The sequence below is a fragment of the Pungitius pungitius genome, chromosome 3 (genome assembly GCF_949316345.1).
Source record: "Pungitius pungitius chromosome 3, fPunPun2.1, whole genome shotgun sequence".
Taxonomy (NCBI): domain Eukaryota; kingdom Metazoa; phylum Chordata; class Actinopteri; order Perciformes; family Gasterosteidae; genus Pungitius; species Pungitius pungitius.
In genome coordinates, this window is record NC_084902.1 from 8,759,664 (window position 1) to 8,783,563 (window position 23,900).

A 23,900-nucleotide genomic window follows, 5' to 3' on the forward strand; every position below is an offset into this window, starting at 1 on the left:
GGGTGGACTTAAGAGAGCGGTTGGATAGGGAGACTCGCCCACCCCCCCCAAGCGGGGCCATAGGCGGCACATCTGCAAAGCGGGAGAGAGGGAAGGAGTAGGAAAGACACAGAATAGGGCGGGGAGCATGTGGAAATCTCTTATGAGGACGAGTGGAGTTGAGAAAAAATATATTATCTTCGACAGAACGAAAGAGGAGAAAACAGATTTACAGGGCATTAAGACCTAGAAAAGGGAATACCTTAAATGTGGTTATTCAGAGGCTGAAAACAGGAAAAAGAAAAAAGAAAAGAAAATATCTAAATAGGAGGGAATAAATTCTTCCCAGAACTGGGGAACCAAAGCGAGAGTGCAGCGCTAATTAGTTTCTGATGGCTGGACTTTCATTTGGCTAAAAGGTCAGCTAACCTTAAAGGTCACACTGACATCAATGCACACTAAACAAATACACAAAAAGGGTGGAGAGAGAATCCAGCGGTATAAAAATCAGACAAACTAAAACAAATTCTGATGCCGCCCCCCCCCCCCCCCACACACACACACAGGCTATAAAAAATAAAATAACAATACGTATGAACTTGCATAGGGATCATCCTTGTGTATGTGTGTGTCTGCATGTCCTATGTTGGGCAGGATTTACTGCCTGTGAAGCTAAGCACATTTTCACTTGTGCTTCTTTATGTAGATTACAGCTTGTCTTAATAAGAACTAAAAAGTTTAGTCATCTCTAAATTCTCTAAAAAAAAAAATCAAGTATCAATGAAGTGCGAACAATGATTTCTTGTTTACAGGACAAGGGGGCTTATGCTCATCTGGCAATGTAAACCTATTCAATATTTTTGAGTCCGTACAAATGCTGCAACACCTGACACAAGAAGCCGCAGCATGGTAAAAAAACAACAAGTGTTGTTATTGAACTCATGTTGACGTTAACGGCATGGGAGCTATAGAACTGGATTATTGCAAATAACGAGATTGCTTTTTGTTTTTAGAAAAACCCCGTCAATTTATTTAAGACGGACGTTTCCCAAAGGATGTTTTATTGCCGAAAACAACTTTTTTTTTCTTCATAAATACAGTAACTCACCATCCTCTAGTTTCATGCGGGCCTCCTCCTCCCTCTTGGCTACTTTGGCCTTCAGCACCTCGTCCGTCTTAGCTAAAAAAAAGAGAAAAAAAGACAGCAGCGTTAGAAAGAAGAACTTTGGGAACATTTTAGATTTTTTATTTTAAACCTTTATTTAACCGGGAAAGTCCCATTAAGACTGAAAATCTCGTTTTGAAGGGAGACCTGCAGACAGCAACATAGACACATAGTTACAAACAGAAAACACAGAATAAGACAAGTTAAAAGAATCTAAAAGTTTGAGACATTGACTTTTTGGGGAACCTGCCTCTATCTCCTTCATTTTAGGTTTAAAAGCAGTAAGTGGATATAGCTATTATGTCATTCCTTATTAGTTATGAAACATGATTACATATCTGCACTTAAAATAAAAAGAAATAAATCCATATAATATATTTAAATTTGATGTTCCCACATGTATGCACAAGGCAGCATGTTGTTTCTGTGGTCCATACCGTGCTTTGATACTCATCACAATTCAAAAAACATTGGATCAACGGTAAACGTACGAATCAGCAAAAATATGAATCGTGCTTTCTTGTCCTATCCTACTAGACAGCCTCCTTTCTCTGCTTTCCCTTCATGCCCCTGTAAAAGCCAGCGAGTCTTCCTGAGAGGTGTTTATCGTCTCGGCGTAATGAAAAGCTTAAGAGAAAGTGAGGCTGCGGGAGTAAACACTCGTCAGGGCATTTTAAGCATCTCTGATCGTGAGCCGCGTCGCCTCGGCCTCCCTTTTTCCTCCGCCTTTCCCCCTGAATAATCAAGATGTTAAGCCACATTAAAAAATATAATGCCGTGTATGGCAGGACTATCAATACCGCCTCTAAATTAATTACATTTCCGTTGCGGCGCATCATTTATTTTGCAGCGTTAAGGCCTCGGCGGAGCCATTCGCCTTTATTGCTATCTCACTTGGTTGATGAGTAAGCTATGTAAAATTGAGTCTCCAATATCATTACACTTAATGAGTTTAAACTTTGGGAGAAAAAAAAAAAAAAAACAGACACAGAAGAATGACAGCGAGAGGAAGGGGGAGGAGGAGAATGAGAACACTGCACTGTTTTGGGGAAGTTAATGCTATGATATGAGAGTGGGTGTTTGTGAGCGCTTACAGCACAGCTGTGGGTGTCCGAGCGCGGCTTATTGCACCGCTCGAGGTGTGCGTCTTGGTGCGCACTCCTGGCCGTGTGTCTGACTGTGTTTTTGACTTTTCGCCGCGATGAAATATGTGGCATGAAAACACGACGTCATCATGTCTGTGTGTGTGTTTGGAAACAGGAGGCCATGGGTCCTGCTCGTCTCTCTGTCACTGCGCTGCTGTTATTGTTCGGTAATTGGCGTAGACAAAGAACCGTCACGCTGCTGTTACGGCTGGTTAAGTCTGGAGGTTACGCGTCTTTACTGACAATGACTCTACATGGATGGCTGAACCTTCCTCTACCTCCCTCAGCTGTGTGTTTGTGTGTGTGTGTGTGTGCAGGAGCATGCCTAACCAAATGTGCCCTAATCAATCAATCCCTCTTAGTTAACACAAGTCAAATGTAGTATGTACCAAAAACTAAACTACTAAGCTGCACCATCCTTGCATGTCGATGCAACTACATTCGTGACTTTTCTTGTTTGTATGCACAGATGTGGATGAGTGTGTGTGTGTGTGTGTGAGAGTGAGTGAGTGAACTCCTCTCTGTGATCTCCAGTTCCCTTTGCTGGGGGCTACCGAGAGGCAGGTAGGAGACAGGGCGGTATTGGTGGTGAAATGGAGCTGGGAGGGAGATGGTGGGGGGGGGGGGGGGGGGGGGAGAGGCAGATAGATGTGAGGCGTGTGAGAAAGAGGAAGAACTGACAGCATGGGGAACAAGACGAAATAAGAGGAAAAAGCTTTGCCTGCCATGCACACAAACAACAGGAGTGATTTGTCGCCTCTTTTTGTTTGCATGTTTATCCTCCAACCTCGATCACCCCCCGCCCCCCCCCCCCCCCCCCTCCTGGTTCTCTCATCCTCTCGTCTCTCCTTCTGCTTTGCCCTCTCCCACCCATCTCCGTTTTTTTGTTGTTTTTTTTGTTGTTGTTGTAATGCTTTCTCTTCCTTCTCTTGCTCATCTCTCTAGTACACTGTGCCTCGGGGCGATAGCAGCAAATCAAACTGTTTATCCATCTCTCATCAGTGCGCTGCCTCACGGGGTTCCTGCCCCCTCAAAACAATGAAAGTAGGCCTGAGCACTGAGCCAGGGATACGATTTAATTACATCAATAAAGAGCTCTGCTAAAAAAAAAAAGAAAAAAAAGAAGATAAGCTACAAAATAATGCATTACAGCAAAACATTATCATGAATAGCCTGTTAACATTACAGTTGCGTGTATAAAGAATTAAGCTCCACAGCTGTAGCCATCTAGAAACATCCGCATATTGGAAGTATATTTCTTGGCAACTTAGTGGCTCCAGTTCATTGTGGGATAATTCTTTGATGGACTTTTATTAAAGCGGGTAATAAACGGCCGGGTGTCGAGGAGAGTAGAGGCCCTTCACTTCATTTGCACTTCGTTCGGTCCTGGCTGCAGGGGCGGAAGGGAAGAGGAGCGACGGCAGCAGGAACGGGCGGCGAGCGTCGGTGAAATCGCATCGTGATTATGAGTGTAATTGCAGCTAAGGGGCCCAGGGGCCATGTAGCTCTGATGGCGCTCGAAGATGTTTTATGCGCGGCAACAGAGAGCGAAGAAAGTGAGGAAGAGGAAGAGTGGGAGAGAGCGGCAGGCTGCCAGAATCTTTGCCATTCTTTTTCTTTCCAGAATCTCCCTCTCTTCTCCCATCCTCTCTCGCCTTTCCCTCCTCGTCCCCTGGCAGGATTAGCTGAGTCTCGTTAGAGGGGAAATGTAATAATGCTCCCACCAGGTGGAATCGGGCCCGCTCCATTATCAGCCGCGAGATGGATGGGCCATGTAGGGCCGGCGGGGGCCACGCGCGCACGCAATTTAGATTCAATAAACTGGCAAAGCAAGACCCCCAATCTGATTTATCTCTTACACGCCGCCAATGCTTGCTGCTACGACGCTGATTCCCTATTACCACTCAGAGAAGGACTATTCATTGGACGCAAGGCACGGCAGTAAGAGAGGCTTGTCGGGCCCCCGGGACGCCAGCAAAACAGATACAGCAGTGGGTTAATACGTTTACACACAGATAAGCAATTAAATCTAAGGCTGAGGTGAGTTATAGAGTTATTAGGGGGGGATTGGAGGAGGGGAGGGGAAGGAGGGGATAGGGGGGTAGGGGGCGAGAAAAAGAAGGAAGGAGGTGGGTTTTTTTCAGCACGGTAGCGAGGCAGCTCGGGCCTTAGGCCGGGTACAGAACGCATTAGAAGTCAGAAAAGGCTACCGTATTATAGAGTTCATGAGGTGAGAGAAACAAGAGAGGAGCAGCATCCTGCCCACGTTCCTCAATAAACTCAACACTTACAAACTCGCGATGCTGAAGACACAGAGGTCAAGGCAACAGTTATCCACTTAGTCTGTGTGAGCATGCGTGCAAGTTTAGGAGTGAGGCATAGCTACGCCGCTGTACGTTCTTTGTGTCCCAGCCTGAGCGGGCGTAGAAGGCGTTAGAAGGCGTATTTCATATCCACGCGAGAGCCCCGAGTGATGTCGGTGGGTGTCGTTCCGGGTCCGGCCGCCAATCACGTTGGAATCCGAATGTCAGCGGGAGAGGAGGCGCGATAAATCAGCCGCGCGGCGCCCCACGACAAAAACAAAAAACAGCAGAGGCAGAGCCATTGGAAAAAACGTCCCCTCCAATCAGCCGAGCACTTTACAGAAGGTCGGTCCTTTTCCGACCGACACCCAACGACAGAGAAGAGGGACGTATACGTTTACTACTAAACGTGTACCAGGCCAATTTCCTTCTGTGAGGGCATAAAATGCTCGAAGGAGGAGGTGAAAACATCAGCGTGTGTTGCTTGGCTAGATATCACAGCTAATTCAAGGCTGACAGCACGAGTCCATCCAGGTGCGACGGGTGCAAAGTCACAAACTAACAGCAACGCAGATTTTGGATGCTTTGGCTGGTCCCGGTATGAAGGCATCAAATGGTTCAAATAGATAACAGGCCCGTGACAAAGACCTGGCGCTGCTTCGGGTGGTTACCAACCACAGATTCAAAACAAGGACTAACAAGCGTTTTTTTTTAAAGGTTGGCCAACTAAACTTTTCTAAACGTTCAGTGTAATCAAGTAGATCTAAGCTAATTGATGAACCAGGCAATTTAAGGTAACTGCAGCGGTTTGTATGTAAATGTGATTTCTTTTCAAATATCTTTTGGTTCTAGGGGACCAGAAATAAAAAAACAGACGCACAGCTTCTCCGCCCATAAGAAATACTTCAAAATATATATTTTTGGGCTGTTAAGGGAGGATAAACGTTTTCAAAAGTGTTTTGCTCAAAGCTCACAACGCATTGTAGGCCTACGTTCTGGATGAAATAGGTCAGATCAGCAAATTTGACACATGAATCTGGGACAAAGTTCAGCTCAACTTGTATTTCAAACTTCATAATGGTACAACACTAAATGATTGAGTTAGATGCTACGCAATAATTACCAGTGCATCATTATTAACCAAGAACAGCTCCTTGTCTGACCCGACCAGAGCCATTATTAACATTAATACAGTAAGTAAAGAAAAAGCTTCAGCTTCTTCAGGTGAAGCCAAACATTTGAACCATGAGAGAAAACCCACAGTTTCTAACCAGGTTAAACAGATCCTGGGAAGGAGCATCACTCAAAGCAACCACTAGGTGGCACAGCACGCAGACAACACCGGCGGGAGGCTGCAGCAGAGGCCTCGGAGTATTGCGTGTCTTTAAATTCCGGTGCCGGGTCCTCCATCCAGACCAGCTCATCCAGACCGTGTGGTTATACAGTATAACTTGACACGGGTCAAATCACAGATGTAAGTGCATGCTGATGAGACATGAAGTCATTTACAATCCAGGGACAAGCGTGCGTTACAGTCACAGATACTGTCACTGTTTGACATGTTACAACTTGTGTCGGACCAGAAGAAAGTCTCCTGAGCCTCTTCCCAAAATAGTGTAAACAAAGGTGCAGTGTGTCTCAGCCATGAGGCTGAATTCCTTCAGGCAGAAGACGTGAATCTGAATGATCCGTACGGCACGCTGCCCTCTGCATCTGTCATCGGGCTGATTTAACGACACCCCATTAAATATTTACAAACCAAACAATTAGAGAGATATATATAATTAATTAATTATTCATCGCCAATCGGCTGAAAAGGCTTTTGTTTTGTTTCATGGCTGTATATTCTGATGCTGAGGGTAGGGGCATCAATTAGGGCCTGTACTCCTGTGGTGTTATGGATGCTTCACAGCAGAGTGATTGCCGAGATGAAGGAGCCAGATGCAAATTGCCAGCAGTGCATGCTGACAGTGTTGTGGCAGATGAGCTTGATAAAAAAAAAAAAAGAAAGAAGAAGCACTGTGCTATACATGAACACAGACACAGTTTGGATTATTCATGTGAATATGGGAAGAAATGAGTCTCCTCTACCTACACTTGATATTGTTAGAACCAGCATCCAAAACTCTGGAGCCTTGCTTATGCAACATTTGTTCATTTTTAAAAAGCTTTTTTTAAAACAACCTCTTTAACTCTCGACACCTGGGCTGCGTGTTTGTATTTGTCTTCTCAGTGATCATGTTGAGATTGCATCTGTCAAACTCAAAGACGTGAGGAATTAAGCAGGCCTTTCTCTTATTTATAGGAAAAACAGGATGCAAGTCTGCCCAGAGTTTATTTCTCTGCAGGTCTACACTCAGACTCCTACAATAATATGCATATTAAACAGTTGGTCTCTGGGAACATGGTTCAGATTGGGTCTCCCTCCTTACATAAGTACATTAAGTATATTTCGATAGATATAAGCACGGTCCCTATCTGTTACACCTGCCAAGACTGCTAAATTAGCTCTGCACTCACACTAATCAATGAGTAGATTGAATTTATACTTCATTAAAACCGGTTTTTCCCACCGTTGTCCAACCCACAGCCCGATGCGGTCATGTTGATGGATCTATTTTTGAGCAGATACAATTCAGAAACAATTTCCATAATTCGTTGTCATTTTTTAGCCGTTTATCAGCAAGAATACAAAAGAAAACTCATTGTACTCTAAATGATTGATATGATTTTGGTCTGCCCAGAAACCAAGGATCAATCAAAATGCATTATGCAGATTTATTGGTAATAATCATAATACTGTAATCTGTTGCATCCTTAATCTATTATGGACTTATTGTGATTCTTAAGGGCCAAACATTTGTTCCATATTTTTTCAATGACAGAGTGGGGATTCTTACAAACAAATGTCTCGCTGACAAAAACCCTTGTTGACCAATTAGTTGCCTACTCGATTGAGTGAGGACAGCCAAAGAACTTTGAGCATCTCATTGTCATGCGTGCAGGCATCCAACAAGGCAGCAGCCTCTTTAGTTGTTTGTTGTGATTAAAGAAAAAAAAAACCCATTTCCAATCAATATAAAGTGAAGAATAAGGTCAGTATAGATAATAAAGATCTGCGCAATAACCCTTTGCACCACACAACGCTGGGTCTTTCAGACAACTCACTGGGGTCTGAGTTCTTATTTCCTTTGGGCGAAACCTTGCAGAGGAGGTCTGAGGTTGAGAACAGGTTCCATGTGGGGCATTAAGCAGCCGAGCAGTGGGGCCTCCGCGGTGCAAGTGGGTGGCTCGGGCGCAGCACCCCCAACCTACCCTTTAGACCCAGGGGCAAAAAATGGGGGGGGCGATCCTGGACTCTGGGCCGGATAGGAGGATTCAGACAAGGTGGGGAGGAGCAGAGGCCTCCAGCGGTCAGGGAGATCAGAGAGGGAGGTTACTGTGTGGACCACGCACCGCCATGGGCTTTGCACACTCATGTGCACTTAAAACACACATGAATTTCCAAATCTTTGCATAAGATCTCACTCTCTCACACACACACACACACACACACACACACACACACACACACACACACACACACACACACACACACACACACACACACACACACACACACACACACACACACACACACACACACACAAAAAAGCTGCAGGGATAAAGCCAACAAAGCAGCTAGAATGCAGCTACAAGGTCACTCAAAGTTCACCCTTGAAACATGGATACCTCTACGGTAGATTTTCAAACGTTACATGAATGTGTGTGTGTGTGTGTGTGTGTGTGTGTGTGTGTGTGTGTGTGTGTGTGTGTGTGTCATTTCATGGGCTGGTGATGGGGACGCTGCCTTTAAGACGAATACAAAAGTTCTGACGTGAGAACTTCATTGATAGGAGCGGGTAAGAGCATAACAGAGGACTTGAGAGGGCAATCAGACCAAATCCATAATGCAGGGACCACATGGTGAAATATTAAGCATCTCGGGGCCTCTGAATGACATCTCACCCCCAACTCCAACCCTGTCATGTTTCCACATGGCACCGCCTCTTTTTTGTGCCCTTCGGTTTTTCTCTTGAGACCCTCAGCGGCTCCTTTGCATCCTTTCTCTTGTAACCATCCTACGAGTTTGTGTGCCAGGTGCTCGACAAACCACATTTACAGACAAATCCCTTGTGGGAAGCTAAAATTGTATTTACAGTGGTGGTTTAATAATGCACGCCTTGAGAGAGGCTTCTCTCACTTGTTCACATTGGATTATTTATTTTAGGTGGCACACAAACCAGATTGAATTATCGCAGCTGTAACTGGTAAGTGTCTGGAGCCATTCATTTAGGCTTTATTCAAGTTTATCTTATGATTTTCCTGGCCATCTTCATGCTGCATTGTGTTGTGAAAACAGAGCCCTTTAGTCAGATGAAGAGCTGAGGGAAGAGCTTTTCCTCAGATTTCATAACCGACTCTGAGGGAATGAAGCCAGAAGTGCTACAACAGAAGAACATAAGGTCACACACCCTCCGATGCCACCAAATCTGAGATCTCTCCACCAGCTGTCGCTCCGCTCTCTCTGATGCTTTACTCTCTGATGCTTCGTGTCTCTCGTCGCTCCTTGGAAAATGAAGATAGTGCCGCTCGCTTCGCCTGTGCACGGGAGAGGTCACAGTTAAGCTGGCTTTCCTCCATCGGGGTGCCCCAGTGGTGCCAACGTCTATGTGTGTCCTGCGCAGGAACTGATTTTAGTTCCATTTAGCCTTCCACCCGACACCGAGGGGATGGGTTGCACATTATTGGGCCGCGGATTAGCCACCTGAAGAAGTAATGGTGCAGGCAGATTTTGCTTATTGGATAAAAATTGAAGAAAAAAAAAGGCAGGATTTGACCAAATGCTTCTCTTCCTCAAACAAACCAATCCATGTCGCAACACAAGTGAGTAAAAAGCTGCATACGGATCACAAATATTCATTTTGGGGTATTTTTTTTAAGCTGGTGACAAAAGAAATGAACTGGTCATATTTACATAAATTACGTTTATATTATTTTCCTAAATAAAATAATGTGAGTAATTCCAAAATGTAAAAGAATGCACACTTTGCCACTTTACAGAAGACCCGCTATAAGCAATCCTAGTTCAAATGAAATTAGCGTTGCTATTTCTGTGCAAAAATATGCCGTCCTAGTGTGTGTGTGTGTGTATCTGCTCATCTGTTTCAGAGTGAATGCACTTGAGCGTGTTGTTGAATGGTGGAGAATAGGCTGCGGTCCCCCCGCTGAAAGCCTGTTGGATGCCATTGTGATGGCACACCAATGAGTGTGTGTATCATGTCTGTTGTTGTGGTTGGGGGGGGCTGGGGTGGTGGGATAAGTCTATCAGGACCCCCGCACATGAAAGGTAAACTGGAGCCGCTAATCGCAGTGCTGACACAAGGAGGTTCAGGAGGGCGGCCACTTAGAAAAGAAAGGCAGGAGAGCCGGGACCCTGGCGGCGTCAATAGGGCTCAGCACAACTGACCACATTACAGGAACAAACACGCACACTGCAGAATAGACACACAAACTTGGTGGTCCCTGCATGCTCTTCGGGGTGGACTCCACAAAAGGTGGGTCGAGTGTGTGTGTGTGTGTGTGTTCATGTGCGTGTATCACTTGTAACATTGTATTCATTTTCTTTTATGTGCATTTTTTTTTGTTTTTACAACTTTTGGTGGAGACACAGCCCGGCCTCGACCAACCACATCTTATTTGGATACAGTGTTTGAGGAAAAAAAAGATGAATATGTGATTGGAAGGAGGATTAACGCGGGGGGGGGGCTGATAACAAGGTTCAGAGAAGAAGAGGAGCAAAGGAATGAGTAGAGCAAAGCATTACAAAATTGATACAAGTGTGATATATTTCAGGGATATATTTGGCAATTATTGGCAAAATGTGGGAAACAAAGATGTCAAGAGGGCAGGCGGAGGGTGGCGGGGGGGGGGGGGGGGGGGGGGGCGGTCTGGCCGCAAGAGGAGAAGCAGTAAGGGGGTGTGTGTAGGGGGGCGGGGGGGTTGAGGAAGGGCGAGGGAGATTGTACAAATGACAGCCTCCCTGCGAAGGAGGCGCCGTGCGCTCCCGTCCCCCCCCCCCCCGCCCCTTTCTCATCTCTTAATGCTTGTTTTCATCACTTTGCTTAAAATATTGATAATCAATTAGCACTACGTCTGTTTTGCTACGGAATCTGTGTCACGGTCTATCGCTCTGTCAGAGCCAATTCGCCGCTCGTTCAAAGTTCATTTTTTCCTTGGCGGCTCTGGGCCTTTGGAGGAGTCATTACGCGGGGGAACATAGCCCGGGGTGCAATCACCTATTCTCTTTCATTACTGGGGAGATGGAGAAGGTGAGAGAGATTATTAGAACTTTGGAATGATCACAAAGCTCCACGCCGCCTGTCAGATCCCCCCTACGTGTAATTCATCTGGCCTCGCTCCCCCTCCCCTCCCCCCCCCCCTCCTCCTCCCCTCCATCCATCCCTCCTCCCCCAGCCTCAGCCAGGGGTTTGGCCACAGACATTATTCATGAACATCTGCAGCGCCGCTGAATATTCCACAGCCTCCGCCGTGATGAAAAGGGAGCTGCCCCTTGGACTTGAAAATGAACGTGCCGGCGCAGAGATCGCGGAGGAGGCGATTCATTCCGAGCCGAGCCGGGCCACGCCGAGCCGGGCCACGCCACGTACACGGGCCGACCCGAGCGTGGTGTCGGTTCCATTTTTAATAATTGTTATCATTTCTTAGAGCCCAAGGGGGCATTTTGAGATGTTTTTGAGCGGATTCATATCCTCACATTTAAGAAGCGGTATAACGTACTAAACAAATATAACATCAAAATAATTGCAGGTTAAATTTCTGTCGATTGAAATGTAACTGCAGGGATTAACCCCCCCCCACACCCCCCCTAAACATCTCACGTCAGTGCGTCCCTTACTCTCATTATGAATGGAGACTCTTCCTCTCTCACACCGGGAGCACCACTGCTGGAGGGAAGCCAAGCATCCTCCCTCCCTCCCTCCTTCCCTCCTTCCTTCCTTCCCACTGTCCCTCGCAAACTATTACAAACACCAGTCAAAAGTTTAGACACAGCTTCTCATTGAATTGGTACGGCCTATTCTGAAAAACTCAAAAGTACATTGATTGATCTGATTATAAAATCATAGCCAACGTTTCCTCTACCATTATGTTGAAGAATTCACAATAATCGAAAAAGAGGCAGTGATTTAAAGCATGATTAATATTGTTAATATACTGGCCCTTATTTTTTCTGTTTTATACCTTGACGACAAGAAAGACGTAAGCAAACACTTTATTGTGTCCTTGGCTTTTTGGCATGGTAAAGACACACATTACTAGGTTCTTCCTACGCTTGCAGCTTTCTAGGATTTGGGCAATTGTTTGATGAAAGATTGGCACATAAACAATTCACAATAAATAAAATAATCTATACTTACTAACAACCTGCTAAAACTAATTTAAAATATCCATGTACTACTTATGTGTGGATGAAATAAAAAAAGAAACCGAAAAAAACGAAGTTGTGAGGAGAGAGTGACGGGGAGAGGGTGCACAGTGGAAAGGGAAGACGTCGGAGGGCTCTGACGCGGCGCTGCCTCTCGCTGATTGTAAATGGCAGAGCGAGTTTACTGGGGCGGTTGAAGCAAAAATGGAGTCTGACAGCTTTGTCGGGGAGTTTGAGCGGCTCAGTGGCAGGGCGGGAATCGGGCTGATTCCATCCCTTTCATCTCCAGATCGCCGATGTACGCTTGTGAAATCTCCCCGGCAAGAAAACGGGGGGGGGGTTTGCTGTGGAAAGTAACGACAGAATGGTATCGTTTCGAGGATGACGAGCCATTAAAAAAAAGCTGGATGCAGATCAAACTTTATCTCTGAAAGATGCAAATATTAAAAATCCTCATTTCCACCCATCCAGTCTTCTCTTTATAAATTATTCTACATATCGCTACAATGCAACCCACTCAAGATCTTGACCTCTGGGTTTTTGAACTGCAGCCTCTATATATTATTCCGGACATTCCTGCGACCTTTGCCACGATCCAACTCTTCAAAAATACGAACACTGGCAGCAAACGTCCTGTGCATTTCCTTTCATAAACAGCCCCCTTCTTAAACTCTTTACTTTTCGTAGGGAGAGTCGGAGAGGAGAGACCACTAAGAAAAGTAAAGAGGAGGGATTGACGGAATAAAGGAAGCTCTGCTCGCGCCGCTTTGTGCCCGTTACACTCCCATAGCTTTATCCCTGTGATCCCTTCTACCTCTATCTGCTTGCCTCCTCCTCCTCCTTTTTTTTTTTTTCTATTTCAATTTACAGGATTTGTTTGTGTGTGTCTGACAGCGAGGAGGATGAGGTATAAAATTAATCTTTATCCTGGTTTTGTTGTTTTCCCTCCTCCTGGACAATGCATGTCAGTAATTAGCCGGCCAGTTTGGTTCCAGGCTTTTCAGTGGGTGTCTCCGTTTGCCAACTTTCGCCTTTTGTTCTTGCCACACAATGCCGCCCACTCGCCCTCTGTGTCTCTCTCCCTCTCTTTCCTCTCCGCTCTGCGCCTCACACCCACACAGGGCGTTACACAATCCATCCAAATGTGCTTCGCTTTAAAACCCCATTACTTAGCCCCTGTTGTTTCGTTCAACACAATTAAAAGAACAGGCCCTTCATGAGGAATTCAGAGCGCCTCGCTTTATTCACTCCCCCTTCATCCTCTCCCTCGCTCTCCCTCCTTCAGCGGCGCAGCGTTGGCCGAGGAGTTACTGTGAACAGGCCGGCTTAGTTCCCCCTAATTCTTTGGGTTTTGTTTGCATATAGGCTTAGTTTGGTTCCATTTGAAACTAGTCAATGCCATGCTTCATCCCCTGGCTGCAACCAGACCAGTGAGCAACTTAAAGTAAAAAAGGGAGAAGAAAAAAAAGAAAAAGAAAAAAAGAGGTCGGACAGCCAAATGGAAACAGCGGAGTCCACAAAAACACACAGCCCGGCCCGGTTAAAGGGCACTGGTATTGTTATCTCTCCAAGTACTGACACACTTCAAAAGAGTAAAAAAAAAAAAAAAAAAAAAAAACTTGAAGGCTTTTCCAGTAATGACTACCTGGTCGGGCTTGGGCAGAGGGTCTGCTGCTAATTTCACACACACGAGCGAGTGAGCCCTGCAGGACGGACTCACTTCAAAGGAAAGTCAGGTAAATGAGAGACGGGGCCGCTGGCCGGTAATGATGACCACAAGGCCGCTGTCAGGAGGGGACACACACACACGTCTAAATCTTAGAGAATCATCCCAGACTATAAGACGAATGACAACTCACTCACACGGACATTGAAATTGACACTCAGTCAATCGACAGAAAGCTCACTGGAAAGTGTATTTAAAAGCTTTCAATCTGTTCATTTTGGGAATAATACCAAATGTTTCCTGGCGGAGGTTTCTCAAATTTGAAGCTTTTCTTTCTTTTTTAATGCCGATACCTTTGGCTTTTGTTACATTTTTCACTGTGTTCTGACATTTTGCAGACAAAACACCTAATTAATAGAGAATGTACTCAGTAGATTATTCGATAATGAAAATCATTAGTTGAGGTCCTAAAGTCTGCCAAATAATTTCCCCAAATCTCTTTTGGCGCAAACATTTCTGGCATTCAACATGTCTTCCAAACCACATCCATTTAAAATGGAAGGCCAATAGATGAAGCAACACAAAGTGTAGACAGCTGGTGATGTTTTTAGGACAATGATCTAAATCCCAGTAACAAGTATCTAATTCTAAACACGTACGTCTTACTTTGCTACACGCTGTGCCGCTTTCCAAACCTGAATATCTTATTTCACAAAAACTCGGCCCAAGCGAATGCAATCCACTTCACGTTCGCCCATTGTGCTTCCAGTTAAAACTTTAATGGAGTTAGGCAGTTTATCGACATCATCAGAGCCTCAGTGTGTCCAAACACAGCAAACAGTGAACCAGCAAACCGCAGCACAATGTCACTACAACCGTCTCAATATACTCTATATCGGCGTGATGCTGTATCAGTCATATTCAGACCTATCATTGCCATTCATAATCAGACGTTTGAGCTGTGCCCCCCCCCCTCCACAATGCATCCCAGTGAAAGTTAATTAACTCAACCTCTGACACCCGCCAATGTCAATGCTACTACCCGCTGTGTGACAGCCATGACACAGCGATCCTTTACGCAATCCGTCTCCGCTGTAATTCTCACTGGCTGCCAGGTGTGTCATTTGGTTACGAAATCAAGGTCCAACTCATTCGTACTGCAGAGCTGAAAGCACTCCATCATCAGCGTTTTAGTCATTTGACCATTTGCAATCAGGCATCTCTGAGGCCAGACACTTAACCAAGTTAATGAATGCAGCAACCCTTTGTTAATAGCATAATGCCAGAGCTATATATTCCCCCGATGAATTATGCATTAGAGCTGGAATTGTTTAGGGGAGGATTTGCATTGCTGCCACTGTTCATTTTTATAGATTTGGGTTCCAGTCTACATAACTAACTTAGCACCACCGATAATAATACTACTACCCACCCCACACACACATAGACACCTCCCTGTCTGTGCTCCTAGGTTCATGTAACCCTCAGTTGGGGCTGATATTGATCTTTATTTAAAATACAGTCTTATATGGTTGCAAAACTGGCTTAAAAGCTACTAATTACATCAGTGCTGAAAATAAATCATTGATCAACGGCATTATGGGAAATTACACTATCCCCCCAAAACCAGATCAAAGTGAATGAAGTGGCTTAGCGGGGGTTTCACTGGGGCTCTGTGGACGGGAGACGGGATTATCACCCCTGGACACACACAAGCGCACAGACACACACACCTCATTAAGACGGCATACGAGTATGTTACAGGACACACACACACACACACACAAACGATTGTGTGGTTCACGAATACGTTTTTTCCTTCTTCTGTCAAACCATTGAAATACTTCGAGCTCTTAACTTCACATGTTTGACAGGCTGCATTATAACGATTACCTCAAATAAATGCTGCACACAGAAATAACCGTTTTACAATGCGGCCCTGGCCTCGTGTGAGCGGGCCTCATGTCCAGGACCTGTGGAGGGGTCCACTGGGGGAATGAATAAAAGAAAGGGGGCCCCTGCTGGTTCATCTGGCCATCTATTGGTGCCCCGAGACCGCTGTTTGCCCGCCCCACCAGCCCCACCAGCCCCACCACTGGCCCCCGAGGGCTCCCAACCTGCTGCTAGGGGAACCCTTCATGTGTCATTAACGGTTACCAAGCTGCAACACACACACACACACACACACACACATACGGAAAACATACAAAAGCAAAACGGTGGTGCTTTCAGAGCAGTGATTATGTTTACATGCCACGCAATTTCTCCGATAAGAACTCAATTAAAACAATTAAGCAAATTTACAATGTACTGAGCTTGTTCTGATCATTACCGACGCTCGATTCTAGTCACATTGTTAAAAGGAAATTGGATTCACGTATACTCTTTAATCCAACTAGTGCAGCAAAAACATTGCTTAGAGTGCTGGAGGGAACAAGTGATGTTTAAATGTAACATCTTGGATCTATTTGTGAACAATTCAGCAGCCACCGGCCACAGTTCGGTGTTGAATGGCTTCCTCATACTTTCACACGAGGAGATGAGGGGAGCTCGTTATGAGCAGCACGGTGTTTTGGAAAGGCTTAAAGACTGATCCAATCAGCTGCAAAGTGAGTTTGGCGTTTGCCAGAAAAACAAACTAAACTAAATTAAATAACCGGCGAAGCTCAGAAGACCAGTTTCATACCGTGAAATTATTGCATCTGGAAAACACAATGATTACTTTCACAAATTGATGATTTGGGAGGAAGTTTTAACAATAAAGAGTTAAAAGGGATTAAGGGGGTGTTAGTGTTGGTTTAATTTCCAAAAGCATCTGTGTAACAAAACTGTTAAAAAAAAAAAGGACTGTTGGCTGTCTGGCATCAAAACAGAAATAACTGCTAAAACCTACAGGTTCATCGTCCTTGCTGATGCAGCCAGCTTGTTACTGAAAGCTCTACAAACTCTCCAAAGGCACGAGAGCAGCACTCGGTGCGACACAGCGAGCTGCCACTTAGTACAAAGTTAGCTACATCAACTCCACTTGTACTTACATTGTGCTCCAATCTACTTACACCGGCAAATCCAGGGCTTACATTACACCGAAATAAGCAGCGCACATTGGCAGAATGGGCTTACCCGGCCATTGTTTTTACTGGGGGTTTTCTGAGGGGATTTTTCTGGCCTACTAAATATTGAGGACAAACATAAAGTAGTTGTTGTTGGCCATCATCTTCGGCAGGAGTTCAGGGGGTGTTAAGATGATTTGTAGGCCTCTCTTATCAGATCATCTAAAATGTGAGTGATTACACCGGTAATAAGCTGCAAGACGATTCTGGCACAGTCTGTGTTTAGGAGATAAAGGACGAGAGTTTAGAAAGGAATGAGAGAGACAGAGCGAGAGAGAGAGAGACCTGAGAGAGAGACAACGGAAACAAGGAGAAAGAAGGTGGCAGATTATTTCTCAATATTACCACATGCCAGGGCGGCCATTCTCCCTCAGCTTTCTCCCTTCCTCTTTCTATTCAGAGATCCATTTGTGCTTGGCCAAACAAATAGCTGACACCGCCTCATCAAAGCTTGGGATTGGCAGCCCGGGCCAAGTGGGGTTGTTGACAAGCGAGGGCAGTGAAAGAAGAGGAGGAGAGGAAAGAGCAAGACGGAAAGAGAGACAACAGAAATCCCTGCTGTAATTCCCCAAACTGTAATCCACTGGGTTTAATGGTGTGTGTGTGTGTGTGTGTGTGTGTAGGGGATTATACATTTATCATCAATGTTCATCCTTGGTAGTACTGGGTTGTCTGTGTGTGTGTGTGAGGAGAAAAGCCAGCTTGTATAGACGGCCCAACAATGGCGGCTGGGGGATTTAAACCCTCGCTCTCTATCATATCACCACATATCCTGGGCCAATTCAGAATAACGACTACTCCATTCAGTGCGGCTGATCCCACCGATTAGCCCTGATCTGGAGACGCCCCCCCCCCGACAAAAACGCACACACACTCTTCCGCTCACCTTTACCACTTGCTCTAACCATGCTACAACAAAAACATTTCCTTGTTACTGTGTCACCACTCATCTGTAACTGTACCCCAGCTGGGGGGGGGGGGGGGTAATCAAGACACCCTCCCGCCCCCCCGAAAGCTTTCTGTAATTACTTGAGCTCTATCAACTCCAGGTCAAAGGTCATACCGGGTCCCGAGCAGGTTTTATTGTAGAAGGAGATTAAAAGGTTGGTCACGATTAGTAACATTTACACTATTTTGCTGCTGCAGCTCAACTGAACTCAGATAGATACCAAGAGGTGTTTCCTTCTCGGATATAACGGGACAAAAATAATAGAAACACCTGTGAGTATGAGGCAAATTAAATAGTTTCAACAACTGAACATTATCCCCTGGGTGAACTTGGATTTACTGCAGGTGTGTGTTACAGCCGACTAGTTACAGGTGTTACATGAACTAGCATTAACAGGCCTTTTCTGGCTCTATTTCCTCACTGATTTTGAATGTATCATGGCAGAATTGTATCAGTGCCGGGCCACTACGCCACTGACAACATTTAGAATGTCAAATTTGTACCTGACCGCAGTTATCAATTACAAGACTACAGAGTCTTGGAGTCATTTCTTTCAGGATTAGGCCTCAGGCCGTAACTCCGGGAAAATAAAGCCCCTGTCAAAGCAGAGGGCTCGGGCAAAATTAAAAAAAAATGCAAAACATCACTCAAAGAAGATTAACCTGGCTCCAATTCTATCTCCAAGCAACTGTACATTCCTGGTACATTACTTTGTAAAATGAACGCCATATTTCAACCGCGTACCTCGCCACAAAAAATAACCTCCAAGTACAGTGAGATCCTTCCACTTAATATCGTAAAGAAGCTGTGGAGTGTTTTGATGTTTGATAAGCCTTCATACTCATCCATCTCTTCAATCTAATCCCACCAAACCAGATCTGTCATGTACTCAAAAACTCCACCTCGATGGGAATCAGCTCAGCGGTTCAGTGGATGACGCGTGGCCGCTGTGACCCTTCAGGTATGCGACTCTCCCTATTAACGGAGGCCGCTTGTGGGGCCTGGATCTGGCCCTTAAAGTGTCCACAAAGCCGCGGATCAAGACAGGTTTATTCTGAGTATGAACAGATCAATCTCTGCGGCGGCCTGGTTCGGCTTTGGCACTAAGAAGACATGAATCAAAACTGAACGAGACAGATTAGCCCTCGGTAACGAGAAAAAATGCTCGAGACGTCAGGAAAGAAAAAAAAAAAAATTCACCATCAGCAGACGCGGGGCCCGGACATCTCTCTTTTAAAGTGACGCGCAATAATTCATCGTGCGCAGACACTCAGACAAATGTGCATTAGTGAACATGTGTCCTGCAGATGTAGGTGCTATGAAAAACGCCCTGTTCTGTTCTGTGTGTGCGTGTGTGTGTGTGTGTGTGTATGAGAGCGAGGGGGCAAGTGAGTGAGGGAAACACACAACAAGAAATACCTGAAGAATCCAAATGTATGAGCAGAAGAAAGAAGGGAAATTAAATGAACATTAACTCTCCGCCTGCAATTCTCTCCGCTCGAGGAGATGAAAGAGGAGCAATGTACTTTCTGATATTTGTTTCTCCTTAAACACACAGCTGGAGCTCTGGTCTGGGAGAAGGGGCCTTCTTGGTTGGGAGGGGACGGGTACCCCTTATTTCCTGGTTTACTAATTAGGCAGAAATATGCACAATTGAGCCAATGGAGGATTCATTTAACTGTTTATTTCTCTTCACTCCTCCATTGGAAACACAAGGTTTGGAATGAGAGAGGGAGAGAGAGGGGGGAGGGGGTGAGGGGGGGGGGGGGTGTTGGGTGTGGAACTTTGGGCAAATCAGATGAGTGCGTGTGGCCTTTTGTAAACAACGTGGCAGTGCCGCCCTTTTGAATAAGCGTGGGTGGATGTCTCTGTCATCAGCGCCCCAGCGAGCCCCCCCCCCCTCCTGCGCCACACAGAGCAGGGCTGTTTGGGTTGTTATGTCTGAGTGTGGACAGCACATGCAAGGCCAAGATAAACATGGAAAAGACACCAAGGGACACTGTAAAGCAACACAGACATTTTAAAAGGTAGGGGACAAAGGAACTGGGAATTGAGCATATGGGATTGCTGCCGATGGAGATCAAGCCAGCAGCTCTCCCCCTCTCGGTCTCTCTTTTGACGGTGCAGTAGTAGAATAAATCAGGTCAACTTAGAGTGCAAGTATGAATGTTTGCTTTAATCATGGAAAGGGTATTTCCCCCTTATGACAAACTGGGGAGTCTGTGTGAAAGTCATTCTTTAAAATGACACAAAGTTTGGTGATGTTTAGGATGTTGACAATCCTCCACAGTGGGGATGTCAAGCTGTTATGTAACTACCCCAAACCTCCTGATTATAAATCAACAAACAAAGATTTCCTGCATTTCAATACGATAAAACGCATTATTTAATACAAATCTGGAACACATAAATTTGACTCCGGATACAAAGGGGCCCAAGCTAGCAGGAGTTCAAAGGCAGAAAACAGACTTTGTGGTCTTTAGCTGTCTCGCGATGCAAAATTAAGGAGCTAATGGAAGTGAAATGTATTTAATATCCAAAGGATGAGTATCCTATTGGGTCATTTTAAAAAGACCCCCCCCCCCCCTCCCTGCGTGCAGTAATGGTGGCTTGTTTACTTCTGGCCACAAACCAGATTCCTCTTTACTGTAATTCTGGAAACTTACAGTGCAGATGACAGTCGGAGAAGGGAAGCAGAAGATTGAGAGTGGGAGACAGAAGCATGTAACAGGAGGGGGAACAGAGAACTCATAAGCGGAGTGTGTCTGTGTGCGCGTGTGTGTGTTGTTTGGGGTAGGGTAACAGCGCAATCTGTACAAAATTAGGACTCCATTAGAAGTTTGAAACAACTCATGACTTCCATCTGTTCCCGAGGCCCGAAACGTGAGATTGGAGACGACAGGTGTCTAAATGTTTATCAGCCGCGCTGCGTTTATTCCCAGAGTCTCCGAGTCAGGAGGAAAAATGACCCACACTAATCTAATTCAAACTAACATTCACTTTGAAAGGGTGCTGGTGTGACCAGAATAAAAACACATGCTGTTCAAAACCATTGGCGTCACTACAGCATGTGCTGAGTCGGCGTGTCGATTTTAACGCTCGAGTCCCAGGAGAACACACGCCAATGTGCGTGCACACATGCTAGTGCATCAATCTTTCCAAAGGATGGTTGTAATATGTAACTTAAATAATCAAGGAGCTAAAAAGGATGTTGACACCGAATTAGTTCTAGATCTGAAAGAAGTAATATGTGGTTAATGATCACCAATAAGTAGAATAAGTTATTCCAGTCCTGCGCCTCGGGACTATTTGTCCTCCATTACTAAATAGTTTGGATATATTGAGCTAAAGAACAGGAGAGAAATGGTTAGCTGAAATATCAGCCTGAGAATCGGTATTTTTTTTGGATAGAAATGTTTATTAAAATTAAAACTCCCTCTATAGATAAGATCCATTATCAAAGGACGCCATTGACGCAGCTATCAGGTGTATGATAAGTGAATGCTAGCCTGACTCATTAACATGAGTCAAATAACAGAGGGGCTTGAACCTGTGTTATATACAACTGGTCTTTACTCAGCGTTTTTTTTGTATAGATTCATGAAGCCTTATTTAATATAAAACTAAACTAAAAACTGAACCGAGCACAGCAGTATCTGAAATAAATAAATCCATCCGTTGTTATGGAAAGAAATATTCCCCAACCATCAATCATTTAGCTTTCCATCCAACTTGAAAACAAAGCAAAAAAATGTTGACAATCTGAAATAATTTCACATCTGGAAAACACATTAATGCATTTATTTATTTTGCAGTTATCGCCACATGTTCAACAGCAAATCGGTGGTTCCGGCCAATTTTTTGTTTTACCCAGAATGCCGTTTGAAGCCAGAGTGCTGAGGGCGAACACGCTCGGCGTCGAGTCAGGACCCAGAACACAATATTCGGCGCTTTTCTCATCATTTCTAATTATTTTTATCGGTATCAGCCTGCGCCATGAAACCAACTCGTCCTCATCTTCATCTGCCACAGCCACGTTTTTACCACTCCCTTTTCCAACCTGTAAATCAGCCCCCATCCCACCAATCCAACATCTCCCAGAGGGAGGGAGGGGGAGGGGGGGGGGGGGGGTATGAGGGAAGCAATCGCTCACCGTTGAGGTGTTTTACACAGATTTGTTGCCAATTTGTTGTGCTTTCCAGTGGAAAAAGGTAAATGTAATAATGAGGGGGGAGAAATTCATTAAACAGGTGTACGAAATACTTTTCAAGTGCGAGCGGAAGATTCATTGGGATGTTCACACGCCGCATAATCATGCCTCCGTCTGCTCGGCCAGCGACGGCATAAAACATTTAATCTGGGATGAACACTTTCTGTCGTCTTCTCTCCTCCTCTAACCCCCCCCCCCCTCTTCTTCTTTTCTCTCCCCCGATCTCTCTCGCTCTCTCAGCGACTGCCAGAAACCACAATCATAAAATTATTAAAATGCTGTTTGGCTGCCATTAATCAGTGGCGGTGATAAATCCTTGTGTGGGAAGTGACAGGGCATTAGTCACATACCTCTTGGCCTCAACCGACAGAGAATAATGAGCCACGAGCCGGACCGGGTCAATCATAAACTCATCAAATGCGTCATTTAATTTCTTCATTTAGACAAACACAATTTGTTTATGGGAAAGATATCAGGTGTTGTGGAATGAGAAACGGCGCTGAAACGCCGGTACATTAATCAGGGCTTGATTACACGCGACTCTGCGGTTGTTTATCCTAATTTCATTCATTTCCATCAACAAAGCAAACACAGACGAACACAGCCATTAGTGATGGTCGGGGATGGCACAATTACAGCCGCGTATTAAATAAAGTGATGATGAATGGTCCAATACAAACTAAAACAAAGGGGGTTTTATTACTTCAATTCCATCCCAGCCCTCGCTCTCCTGTGTGTGTGTGTGTGTGTGTGTGTGTGTGTGTGTCTGTGGCGGGTGTGAAGGGAGAGAAGAAGAAACTGTTTTGACTTTACTGCTTGTGGAGGACAAATTGACGAAAGAATAAAAAATGGGGGAGGGGGGGGGGGGGGGGGATTGGAACAGCACAAACTTTTGAGAGAACTATCAAGTCCTTTGAAATGACACTTGGTTATATATGATAGCAAGACAGCTTTGTGCATGAGAAACTACCATAACGGTTACATTTCTATTTGAAATCAGTGGGTGTGCTTGCTTGCTCTCTTACGTCCTCTTTCCTAGCTTCACAGGTCACACATGGGAAGCTTAAAGCAGCTCGGGTTGTAAAGCTCAACCTTTGTTGTTTTGTGCTTTCTATGCAGATTATAGAACGAGACTCAACGTGTTCATTAGTGAGCTTTAGAGGTGCTGGGAGGTAGATTGGGCCATGCTCTGTCCCTACATTTCTCTACTTTGTCATGTGTGTGACACTGTTTTCTTTGTATAGTCCATATCAAAACAGATGTAATCTGTGTGTGCGTGCGTATCCGTGAGTCGGAACAAACCTGTAGGATGCATACAAACAAAACAGAATCAAACCAACCGAAACGTTTCTTGCTCTAACCTCCGAGCTACTGGCTCCCCTCTCCCCTCCCCTCCTCCAAACACTGTACTATCACATTAAGCACTCCTCCATTTTTCACATGAAGCACTGCAATTAATCACTTGTATTGCGTCTTGGCCAGCTTGTTCCCGCCCATTAAAGTAGAACGAGTCAGAATATGAGCAACTATGGACCTGGGAGTCTCAAAAACGCATTATGACACTCGGACTTCATCAGTCAAAATGTTTTGGATTTATTCAGAAACAAAACTCTGCTAGCTGTAAAAAAAAAGACAAAATTTGTGGAGTGTCTAAGACTAGAGGATGTTTCAATTGTAGACTAAGTGACACCAAACAAGCCCAGGAGCTGTTGTTGCCATTCAGAGTAATGCAAGCGATCAATGGAATCACCGAGAGCCATTAGAAGAATCCAGTGTGATGAGTGCACAGAGGCCAAGGCTGCAGCCGCATCCTCACCCATCTATAACGGGAACGCTGAACATCCATCCCTCCATCTTCTCTAACGGCTTATTCTCATTCAGGGTCGC

At 45.1% G+C, this 23,900-nt stretch overlaps 1 protein-coding gene across 2 annotated transcripts in view; it reads right to left on the reverse strand.

The window, feature by feature from the left end:
- The window catches only part of rsrc1 (arginine/serine-rich coiled-coil 1), a 92,848-nt gene that overhangs the window by 18,094 nt on the left and 50,854 nt on the right, over positions 1 to 23,900 (reverse strand). For both annotated transcript variants that reach the window (XM_037462775.2, XM_037462774.2), the window contains exon 7: positions 1,088 to 1,159. In XM_037462775.2, the coding sequence (XP_037318672.1) occupies positions 1,088 to 1,159 (72 nt within the window). The remainder of the gene's footprint in view (positions 1 to 1,087; positions 1,160 to 23,900) is intronic.